The sequence below is a fragment of the Dasypus novemcinctus genome, chromosome 13, assembly GCF_030445035.2.
Source record: "Dasypus novemcinctus isolate mDasNov1 chromosome 13, mDasNov1.1.hap2, whole genome shotgun sequence".
Classification (NCBI taxonomy): Eukaryota; Metazoa; Chordata; class Mammalia; order Cingulata; family Dasypodidae; genus Dasypus; species Dasypus novemcinctus.
The window spans coordinates 97,899,113-97,911,216 of record NC_080685.1 but is presented as its reverse complement, the minus strand read 5'-3'; the positions used below and the strand labels follow the sequence as shown (position 1 = coordinate 97,911,216).

The window sequence follows — 12,104 nt, the reverse complement described above, 5'->3', positions numbered from 1 at the left end:
AAAAACGTTATACCTACCAAAAACACTACCCTTGTTTTTTTTTCCCCTAGTAAATGTATAAAGTTCTTTTCTTTAAAGCTTCACTTAATACCTTCAAAGTGTAGTGAGTTGACTGCTCCATTTTCGTTTTGATATGCAGATTGCTCTGAATTGTATGGTGAAGCTGGCCAAGGGCAGGCCCCATCTTAGCCAGTCAGTGGTTGAGACCTTGTTGACGCAGGTGCACAGTGCTCAGGATGCTGCCCGGATCCTGATGTGTCATTGCCTGGCAGCCATTGCCATGCAGCTGCCAGTGCTGGGGGATGGAATGCTTGGTGACCTCATGGAGCTCTACAAGGTGATTGGCCGATCAGCCACAGACAAGCAACAAGAACTTCTGGTAATGAGCCACTCTTGGAACATGTTGTGGATGAATAGAATCTGATTGAGTGGGACTTCACTTAAAATAAAAAAAAAAACAAGCACTCAAAAAATAGATCAAACTAATTATCTAAGATCACAGGCATGCTGAAGTCAAAATAGAATTAGAGGGAGTGATTGTAGCCCAAGTGATTGAACACCTGCTTTCCATATAGGAGACCCTGGGTTCCATGCCTGGTATCTCCTAAAAACAAACAAGTGAAAATACTCTCACTGGGGAGAAGATGTAGTCCATGGTTGAGTGCCTGCTTCCCATGCACAACGTCCTGGTTCAATTCCTGGTACCTCCAAATCAAAAAATTAGAACCTGTCCTTTTTACTATTTTCACTTTTGAGTATGGAAAACCCTATTTAGTTCAGATTTAAAACTGCTTTCTTCCTCAGCCCTCTCAAGGCAGCTTAGTGAAGTCAGAGCCTTCAACCTGATGTTTTTGTTTTATCACAAAGGAAAAAATGAAAATGAAATTTTTTTTCTTATAAAAAGTAAATAAATATTCAACTAAATCTGTTTTGTACTTCAAAACATTTAAGTTAAAGATGTAATGCAATTCAGTTCATCAGTTGCAATCAATGTACCACACTAATGAAAGAAGTTGTTAATGTGGGATGTGTGGAGAGTGGAGCATATGGGAATCCCCTATATTTTCTGTGTAACATTTATGTAATCTATGTATCTTTTAAAAAATAAAACATATATATATATTTTAAAAGTATAAGGGACTCCCATATACCCCACCACCTCCCCCTCTCAGTATTTGTTCAATTGTAACAAATATACCAAACTCATGTAAGATGATATTAATAGGGGAAAATATGAGAGGGGAAGAGGGTGGGGTATGTGGGAATCCCCTGTATTTTCTATGTAACTTTTCTGTACTCTAAAACTTCTTTAAATATAAACAGAGGCAAAAAAAAAGAAAAAAAAAAAGTTCTAATGATAACAATGAATATAAGTTAGCCTATCTCTAGGACCTAAGTTTAGGATCCATCTTAGGCTTCTGTATTTTAGAAGTTAGGCAGGGTGGCTACTTAGAAGAAAGAGAACCTGTGAAAATTACAATGTTTAGTTATAAAGTTCTTCAAGGCCAAGAGTGGCCTACATTCTAAATAGGCATACATTATTGGTAAGCCATAAACTGACCACTCCTTATTGTTCCAGGTCATCTGAATTTAGGGCTTGGGGAAAAACTCGTGAAATCATTTGTTCAAACCTGTGTTTGTATTTAGTCCTCCAGAGGGAATTGTGTAAAAGATTGCCTCCATTTCACAGTCTGCTATCAGCAAATGTTACCCTGATAGCTAAATGGCTAGTTGTCATGGGAATGACACTATAGTTATCACAAAATTGTGGTCCTTTCTATGGATCAGCTTTGGAATAATAAGAGGCAGTTAACCAAGTTTATTTTTTATTGAAGTGGCATTTTGAACATTTTTTTGTTAGTACTACTTTAAGGGAATTTTAAATTATGAAAGCCTACCATTCAAAAAAATGTAAGGAATAATACAATGAAAATTTTGCATCTACCACCCAACTTAAGAAAAAATATGTATTACCAATACAGTTGAAGTCCCTTGTGTACCTCTCTGATAGCCTCTTTTTCATACTCCAAGATATAACTACTATCCCAATTTGGTATTTATCATTCCATGCATGTTGTTATACTTTCACTACATAAGTATGTATCTCAAAATAATCTGTAATAGTGTTTTGCATATTTTTAACTATATAAATATTTTGATACATGTAATCTTTTCCATTTTGTCTATTTTGCTGTTGTGAGTCTCTGTTGATATGTATATATCCCTAGTTCATCCATTTTACTATTAAATAATACTTCACTGCTGATTATGTCATAATTTATTTCTCCATATTTATGGTCATTTTTCCAATTATTTGCTGTTGTAAGCAATACTCTGAGTCAATGAAATTGCCTAATGATTTTATAATAAAAAATTAATAAATGTCAATGGAGGGGAGCGGTATATCTCAGTGGTTGAGTTCCTCTTTCCCGTGTACAAAGTCCTGGGTTCAGTCCCTAGTACATTCTTAAAAAAAAGGCAATGGAAAACAAATTTTGGGGTTGTTTTTATTTTTGATGTGCTAAAATTAGTTTTTCTCCCTTTTGGGTAGGTTATCTATGGTATTGGGTAATTATACGATTTTCTTACTTCTTATTCAATGTTAGGTGAGTTTGGCTACTGTGATTTTTGTAGCCAGTCAGAAAGCATTATCTGCTGAAGTGAAAGCAGTAATTAAACAGCAGCTTGAAAGTGTCTCCAATGGATGGACTGTATACCGGATTGCCAGACAGGCATCCAGGATGGTATGTATGATCCTTTTTAGTGGACTGAGTTGTTGGAAAAAGCAGGTTATAAATCTTAGATAGTATAATTATTAGTTATAGTCAAAACTGAAAATAAAGATGAGTATCTTTTAGTCATGGGTTTGAAAGTCATGAAGTAAAGGGCCTACCTTTTTAACTTTACAAAAATAATAATGGTATATTAATGATATATGTATATTGTTGTTTCATATCTGAGGAAATTCACAGGAATACCAAAAATCTAAATCTGAGTTCTTCCTGGCTTTTGGTTGTTAATGCCACTTTCATTTTGCTCTCTATTATTATAACCAAGGCCACATCCCACCACTGCTTCTTTCTACCTTTATAAATACACCATGTCTTTTTTACCTTCCTCTCCCCAAACATATCATTCTTGAGTGGAAACAGGAAAGATTTATTATGCTGTACCTTTCTCAGCCATATGGAAAGCCTATTTTTACTAATTTTGTTTGGGAGGAAATAAAGAACTTGGAGAAGACAAAATCCTTCAGGGAGAAGTCTGGAGAGCAAAGTCTGAGAAGGTTTACTCTAAGTGATTGAAGCACATGCTCTCAGTTTTGCAGTGTTTCTCAAATAGGGGCAAGAGCACTATTGGCAGGACAATTCTTCACTGTACTGAACTGTCCCAAGTACTCACGCATGGCCGAACATTTGGTATCCCTGGCCCCTTGCATGGCAATCACACACCTACTTCCCCTTCCCACCCCCAGTCACTGAGAACCAAAAACCAGCTTTATAGTTATACAGTCCTGCTCTCCTTAATAATCACTGATGTAACTTAAATGGCGTTCCCCTCACCCCTAAAATGTTAGACCTGAGTTATAATTACTTCCATTTTTCCCTTCTTTGAAACTGTCTTAGTAAAGAACTTGAGGTATTATGTTACATAAAAGTAGCTCAGCATATTTTCTCTGTGAAAATATTTGGACTCAATCTCGAAGAATTATATAATATGAGGAATGATTGTTAAGACTTAGATCTAAGGTTTCATTTTGTCTTTTAGCTACTGCATCAACTTTTACAAGTATAAGAATCTCACCGTGTGCCCCTTCTCTTCTCTTGCTTTTTTTTTTTATTTAATTAGGGTAATCATGACATGGCCAGAGAGCTTTATCAGAGTTTGCTGACTCAGGTTGCCTCAGAACACTTCTACTTCTGGCTGAATAGTTTGAAGGAGTTCTCACAGGCAGAACAGTGTCTGACTGGGTTGCAAGAGGAGAATTATAGTTCAGCACTTTCTTGCATTGCTGAGTCTTTAAAATTCTACCACAAAGGGATTGCTTCCTTAACAGTAAGTCCTTTTAATTCTCTTTTGGTGATAGGTTGTGTGCAGATAGTCTCCCTTTTCTTTTTGGGTTATCCTTTTTTACCTATCTTGAAAAACTTGCAGATGTATATATATATATGGCAATATCAAAGTAATAAATAGGTCCTGCAAGTAAATCTTAATTACTCCCACCCTTCTAACATCTTTTAGCTTCATAAACGTTTATCATTTTGTTTTTGTAAAGTACCAAGTACCACATAAGGATGACTTCTGAATCCACGCAGAAAGAATAAGTGGTATAGAGCTAGGATCCTTCCTTTCCAGCTTCTGTTAGGAAAACCCTAATCTGAGTCACTACCACTATCAAACGTAAAAACTCCTCCCCTCCTCCCCTCTCTTATGCCATTTTCTGTGACAAAAAAAAAAAGTGAAGGGGTTGCAGAGAGAGCAGACCCTTAACTTTTCTTATATTTCCTTCAAATTATTTATATTCCCATATAAGAACCTATTGCGTAAAATGAGCATTTTCTGTATTAATTCAATGGGACTTTTTCCCCATAAGAATTTAAATAATCAACATAAACATTTTTAAAAATACTGTCATACAATATTTTAAATTGTATTTATTTAAATGGGGTTATAAAACTTTTGGGGGGAAACGGACTTTGGCCCAGTGGTTAGGGCGTCCGTCTACCACATGGGAGGTCCGCGGTTCAAACCCCGGGCCTCCTTGACCCGTGTGGAGCTGGCCATGCGCAGTGCTGATGTGCGCAAGGAGTGCCGCGCCACGCAAGGGTGTCCCCCGCGTGGGGGAGCCCCACGCGCAAGGAGTGCGCCCGTGAGGAAAGCCGCCCAGCATGAAAAGAAAGTGCAGCCTGCCCAGAAATGGCGCCGCCCACACTTCCCGTGCCGCTGACGACAACAGAAGCGGACAAAGAAACAAGACGCAGCAAATAGACACCAAGAACAGACAACCAGGGGAGGGGGGGAAATTAAATAAATAAATAAATCTTTAAAAAAAAAAAAAAAAAAAACTTTTGGTACTTACCAAGGTTTATCACATATCTAAAGTATTTTTAATGGTATGCCATTCCAAAAGAAATGCTTCATAGTAGAACCAGAAATAAGCAGGTATCACAAAAGAGACAAAAAGTTCCGACTACTATGAGCACATAGTTTTTGAAGTATGATTTTTTTTTTTTAACTAGGATTAATAGACAGCTGTTTAAAACAAGAATAACGGCTCCTCTCCATTTTAAAAGGTAGCATTACTCCATGAATTCTTCACTCTTGATTATTCTGGGAAAAGATTTTTGTTGCCTATATCAAGCTAATAAATACTTCACAAAGTCATAAGGTCAATTATTGGTTCAGATTAATAGAATTATTTCAATTCTCGTTTATGTGGAACAAAATTATTCATCATTAAGTGCAATAAAAATGGTAAGAACCCTGAAACAGTAGGCTCCCAAAACAGTGAAGCAGATACAATTAAATTTGGGGGAAATTCTGTTGAATATTCAATATTCTGTTTTAATGATTTATGCAGTATGTCTTTGATGAGGCTTGACAGTAATTAAGGACTGAATTCTGACAGAAGGTGAAGGTGCTCGGTTGACAGGCAGGAGGTCCTTGCCTTGTCTAGGCTCTGCCGTTACACTCAGTGTGACCATCGGCAGGTCTTCGGGCCTTTTATTTTCTTCTTTTGAAGTGAAAAACTTGATTTATTCCACAGATTTTAAGCACTTGCCATGTGTCAGACTCTGTGCTTTGGGGAATAGAAAAATAAGGAATGATTCTCCATTTGAGAATAGTCTACAGGGAAAGGCAGTGTAATTGTTAGTCATTTGAAACTTCCCACATTCTGATTGTATCGGGGCGTTTTAGATTTTTTTTTTTTGTTTTTTAATCCGTGATAGTATGACTGCTCTTTTGCTCAAAATGATAAATACTTAGTACTGTACCATCCGTTATGTTCACTTTGTCTTAATTTTTTTTTTCCAGGCTGCCAGTACACCACTGAATCCTTTAAGTTTTCAGTGTGAATTTGTAAAACTCAGGATTGACCTCCTACAAGCCTTCTCTCAACTTATCTGTACTTGTAACAGCCTAAAGACAAGTCCCCCACCTGCAATTGCCACAACAATTGCCATGACCTTAGGAAATGACCTTCAGAGATGTGGGCGCATCTCCAATCAGGCACGTCTAAACTTTCTTTTCAGTGCAAATTTTAGCAACATTTCAGAGGTTTTGGGGGTTAGTTGTAAGGTGAGAAATTCTGAAAATTAAAATCAGCGACTAGACTCATAGATATTAAGCATCAAATGCTTATTAACTCACTTCTCTTACCAGAAATAGGCTGATGTGTTTGTTATTAAAGAGGATGACAAAGGGATTGATGATGTCTCACCAGCTGCTACATGTTTATAAAAAGAGAAAGGGCATGCATTTTAAAGAAATTCAAGAATGTTTACATTAATTATTTCAGTGAAACTTGAAGCTAAAAAATGCAAATGTTTTCTGTTCCTATATCACAAATAACTTGTGAGTATTCATTGCTTCATCTGCCATCTTTGTGAGTTTAACATGATTTATAAAAATGACTGGAATGACTGAAAGTTCACTTTTTTTTTGGATTTTTATTGAGGATAGTTTTGGTTAAGTTTTGATTTTTTTTAGTTTATACAATAATGATGGTGTGTATGTTTGTTATAATTGACATTTTTCCTTCTTTACAGATGAAACAGTCCATGGAAGAATTTCGAGGTCTTGCGTCTCGATATGGCGATCTTTATCAGGCATCTTTTGATGCTGATTCGGCAACTTTGAGAAATGTAGAGTTGTATCCTGGATTCTTATTTTGGGGATGAGTCTTTTTAAATGTAGAGTAAATACTTCAGTTATGCTTAACTACAAAATCATGTCAGCCTACAAATTTATTATAAATATTAATTTTCCCTTTGAAATCTAGTATGAGCAGTATACTTAAACTTTTTAACTCCAGCTAAGCCTTAAGAGAAAGTAGTGACTCAGAGATGTTCTTTTCTCACCTCTAGGAAGAACATCCAAACCCCAGGTCCTACCAGTGTTATATAATGTGTGCTCACTTGAGCAAAAAGGACAAGAGTACATTTTTCCACTGGCCAACCATTTTCTGTTTCACCTCACCTTTCTTTTCTTCATGACTAACAATCTTAGTTCCCATCACTTTTATTTAATGATGTACTCAATAATTTTAGTCATTACTTTTATTCCCTAAGCACTCTAAGTTCTCCATATTTTCTTATTTGCACATCAAATCCTTTTTGAAATGAGGCAAGAGAACGATTTTTTAAGGTTAGGACTTATAAATCAGTAGTTCTTGGCATATTGGTTTACTGATTGAAAAATCACTGAATGCTCTGGACCCTCTACCCTATACACATGCAAAAATTTGCATACAATTTCAGAGCTGTTGACCAACTCCTTGTATCCCAGCACTTGAACTTCTGTGGTAAAGGCATTCTGTAGACCGTGGTTTGTTTTTTGACCTTTTATGAGTGAAACCTTTTTTTGTTTCAGACTTTTATCAAGAAAGCCACTATAGCTTAAACAGTTTAAAAAAAAAAACAAAAAAACAGAAACAGTTGCTGTAATTGAATCAGGGGAGCCTAGAGCCTGTTGTTTGGTTTCCCCTTACCACATGAGGCAGCCTCTGAAGTACCCTTCCTGGAACAGTGTCTAAGAACTACTATTAGAGATAGCATGTTATTCCTTAAAAGGGAAATGGAACCCCAGACCATTTTGAGTCGAAAACATTATGGTTACCATCCCCATCTTGACTCTCATGTAATATTCAGATGATAAAACCCTATGGTGGATTTCTTTATTTTGATGTATAACCTTAACATTAATCCAGACAGCAGCAGAGCTGTTTACTGATATCTCACACAATAGAAGCCCTAATTTTGGATCCAGAATCAGCAAGGTAATTCTAATAGTTTATATTACAGAAATCTTTCAAATATGTAATATTATCTAATCATCACAACAATGTTTTAGAAAGAAGAGATGTTACAGAAGAAGAAACAGAAGAACTCCACCAGCATTTGCCAGAGTTACATAGCTAGTGCCAAACCTAGATTTTCTTAACTCCATTATTTACTTACCTCCTGCCTCTTTTCTCCCCAAAAAATATTGATTTGGAGAAATAACTGAATGGAAATTCTTTGTCCTATATAAACATTTTCTCTTATATATTTAACTAAAGTTTGGTATGAAAAAAATTAACTTGAAATTTTTATTCTTTGGCTTCCCAAACAAAAATATATTCCTGTTTTTGCTTTATTACAATTCTTCTCCCCTCCCCCTCTGTTAACTATTTGTTCAAAACATTTTTATTAATCAATGATCCATTAATTTTTCTCCATTATAGTATTCTGTTTTGGAATATGCACATTCAACTATTTATAATATCAATCTAATAAGACCTGTGAGTCTTTTTTTTTTTAAAGATTTATTTTTTATTTATTTCCTCCCCTGCTCCCCTCCCCCCCCCCCCCCCCAGTTCCCCCAGTTGTCTGCTCTCTGTGTCTGTTCGCTGTGTGTTGTTCTGTTACTGCTTGTTGTCTCATTAGGTGGCTCTGGGAACCAATCCTGGGACCTTCTGGAGTGGAAGAGAGGCAATTACTCTCTTGAACCACTGCATCTCTCTCTTCTGCTACATCTTCTTATTTTCTCTCCTCTGTGTCTCTCTCTCTTTTTTTTTTTAAAGACTTATTTTATTTCTCTCCCTTTCCCCTCCCCCCATTGTCTGTTTTCTGTGTCTATTCGCTATGTGTTCTTCTGAATCCTCTTGCATTATCTGGTGGCACCGGGAATCTGTGTCTCTTTTTGTTGTGTCATCTTGCTGCATCAGCTCTCTGTGTGTGTGGCGCCACTCCTGGGTGGGCTGCACTTTTTTCGCTCTGGGCGGTTCTCCTTGCAGGGCGCACCCCTTGCGCATGGGGCACCCCTATGCAGGGACACCCCTGAGTGGCAAGGCACGCCTTACGTGCATCAGCACTGCACATGGGCCAGTGCACCATATGGGTCAGGAGGCCCTGCGGATCGAACCCTGGACCCTCCATATGGTAGGCAGATGCTCTATCAGTTGAGCCATGTCCGCTTCCCATCCTCTGTGTCTCTTGTTGTGTCATCTTGCTGAGCCATCTCTCCGAGTTGGCTGGCACTCCCACGCAGGGCAGCTTTCCCGCACTGGGCAACATTTCCACGCAGGGCAGCACTCCTGCGCCGGGCCAGCACTTCACGTGGGCCAGTTTGCCCTCACCAGGAGACCCTGGGCATCAAATCCTGGACCTCCTATATGGTAGACTGGAGCCCAATTGGTTGAGCCACATCCATTTCTCAAACCTGTGATTCTAAGCTTAGCTTCGTTAAGGAAAGTATAGTCAACAAAGCAGTTTAAATTTCTCTCTGCTAATGCACTTACTTACTGTCACTTTTCAAAAAGGGCAAAGCCAAGATACTTACCTTCTGTTTGATAGTGGTAGCTACCCTCAGACCAGGCTACTTGGCTTTTTAAATTTTTTCTTTACTCTTTGGATTTATTTTAATATTTTTATGACAGACTAAATTTTACTGATTTTTATCCATTTATCCTATTCACATCTATGTTTGTTTTCCCCTTGGACATAGACTATTCTTTTTCTATAAGCCAAATACCTCCTTTTTAAGTTTCGAAATGTCCTTAAACCCCCATGTTTTCCACAGAATTTTTCTTAATAAATTGATAAAACAGGCTCATGCCATCTTTGATCATGCCATACTCACTTTACTTCTTCAACATACAAGTGTTGTACTATTGGTTGACATACTTAATGTTTTCCCTGATTGACTCTTTACCAAAAAGATAGGCACATTGTCAGCAGGACATGTCATACACACATCCTCTTCCATGTTTTTCTATTCTTCTCCATTCACCCCCATCCCCAAAATCTATTCCCTTAGCCTCTGTCCCTTATAGCAATGAATAATTGGGAAAGAAAGCTTTTACCATGAATGACAGTGCTTCCTTCCTCACTCTCTTGTACCCTTACCCACAAATTCCAGCTTCCTCAGGTTCTCTGAATCTTGATCTTCATATCTTCAACTGAGCAAGATCACCATGTTGTGCTTGGGTTCCTCTGTGAGCAGGAGTTTATAAAATGCCTCCAGATAGAAAATAGGGACTACTGTAGGGCTTACCTCATTTGTGTCCCTTCTCGGGACTTACATTCCTGTGCTTCCTATTCTCCAGTGTCTGAAAGAATTGATTCATATGTTTTATCCAGTTTTCCAGTTGTTTACAGCAAGAGGAAAATCTAATATTAGTTGTTCTGACATGGCTAGCAGTCATTCTCTTAATTTTATAGGCAGTACAAATAAAGATTATGTGCAAAGGAACCATGAAATAGTAAATAAAAAGCTAGCATAGAACAGCATAATGGATGAGCATTACAAAATACATTTTCTTGATAATCCTGCGATGTTGTTATGAGGTAGATAACATTCACAGAAATTAACTACAAATTTGTGAGTTTTCTGACCAGGGTGGTTTCCATCCCCCAAACTGAACCCCACTTTGTTGCTGCTAAACAGCACTGCCCCACTGCGGGACAACTGGGTCCTCTGCACCATCCCGCCACTGCCGCCTTCGTTGTCACCTCCCGCAGTGAGGTTAGGACCTTCCTCGGGTACACATGCACCCACCTCATCACCCAGCCTCTCCCCGAGGTGCTGTCTCTCTTCAACACCCAGCTTTTTCCCAGGGCACAGTCCTTTCAATGCCCAGTCGCCTCTTGATTCCCAGCTTCCTCTCAACGTCCAGCTGTCTGGGAGTTTCCAGGCTTCGACATCTTGGTACTGGAGACAGTCTCCTGAAACATTTCGTCAGTGTCACAAGTCCAGCAGCCCTCACACAAAACATTCTTATTATCCAAGAAAATACAGTACAAACTCCACTGATTTCTACTTCCCTCCCAATAGAAAAGAAAAAGAAGAAACCAGTTTTTTACTATTTTTGTGATACCTGTGATCATGGCTTTAAAAATCAAGAAAAGTATTATAAATACATGTCTGAATATACAATATGTCCTGACATAAATTGCTGTTTTAGTGCACATGAGAAGATTGTCCAGTTCCACTGGAGAAATAGCTACACTCTGGGTTGACGATCAAGTTAGATACTCCAGAAGAGTTCACACGATGTAGGGAAGAAAGAACAAAAAACTACCCAACTATGGCTAATTCTGAAAGGATAAAAACGCCAAAACTTGAAAAGAGGAGCAGTATTGTCAACACAGTATGACAAGGTGAAGAGGATGTCCAGGCATTCACAGATGGCAAAGATCAGAAGTCTTGTCAGACAACACAAATGGAAAAATGATGGTGCTGCTCATAAAACAACTATCAGATCAAGCAAATCGTGTGTGTGTTTCAGAACTTGAAGGTCTACCTCAGGCATATGCAGATCCCCATGGTATTTTGGCAAACAGTGATTCTGAGTCTGATGACAAGAAACCACAAAGCACTGTCATACCTAGGAAAGTGACACCAACCCTGTGCTTACTGATGAGAGCTATGGAATCTTTCAGGGTTGAAAAAATGAGCCAGGAGTAGCTCCCATCAAGACCAAAGCCGATGTTCTGGCAGAAAATCAAATTCTTCTTAGCAATGCTCGTACATCAAATAGTTAAAGCAACTGTTAAAAATGTCTTAGAAGCCAAGCCTGAGAGCCCAAAGAAAAGTTTTTTTTGTTTTTGTTTTTGTTTTTAAAGATTTATTTATTCATTTAATCCCCCCTCCCCCGGTTGTCTGTTTTCTGTGTCTATTTGCTGCGTCTTGTTTCTTTGTCCGCTTCTGTTGTCTCAGCGGCACAGGAAGTGTGGGCGGCGCCATTCCTGGGCAGGCTGCTCTTTTCTTTTCACGCTGGGTGGCCAAAGAAAAGTTTTATAAGGATAAACTGTAGGCCGAAAAAAGATGATCGCAACTATCAAAACATGATTTGAACCAAGAATACACCATCCATGTCTCCTGGAAATGTTTTTATCTTC

General features: G+C 38.1%; 1 protein-coding gene and 1 pseudogene across 5 annotated transcripts in view; both read left to right on the top strand.

Annotated features, from left to right (window-relative positions):
* Positions 1 to 12,104, top strand: part of INTS7 (integrator complex subunit 7) — a 114,512-nt gene that overhangs the window by 77,968 nt on the left and 24,440 nt on the right. For all 5 annotated transcript variants that reach the window (XM_071207714.1, XM_004480998.4, XM_058275172.2 and 2 more), the window contains 6 exons: positions 140 to 379; positions 2,607 to 2,744; positions 3,850 to 4,056; positions 6,037 to 6,231; positions 6,771 to 6,874; positions 7,931 to 7,999. In XM_071207714.1, coding sequence (XP_071063815.1) covers positions 140 to 379; positions 2,607 to 2,744; positions 3,850 to 4,056; positions 6,037 to 6,231; positions 6,771 to 6,874; positions 7,931 to 7,999 — 953 coding nt within the window. The remainder of the gene's footprint in view (positions 1 to 139; positions 380 to 2,606; positions 2,745 to 3,849; positions 4,057 to 6,036; positions 6,232 to 6,770; positions 6,875 to 7,930; positions 8,000 to 12,104) is intronic.
* Positions 10,068 to 11,901, top strand: LOC139436355 (FMR1-interacting protein NUFIP1 pseudogene; annotated as a pseudogene).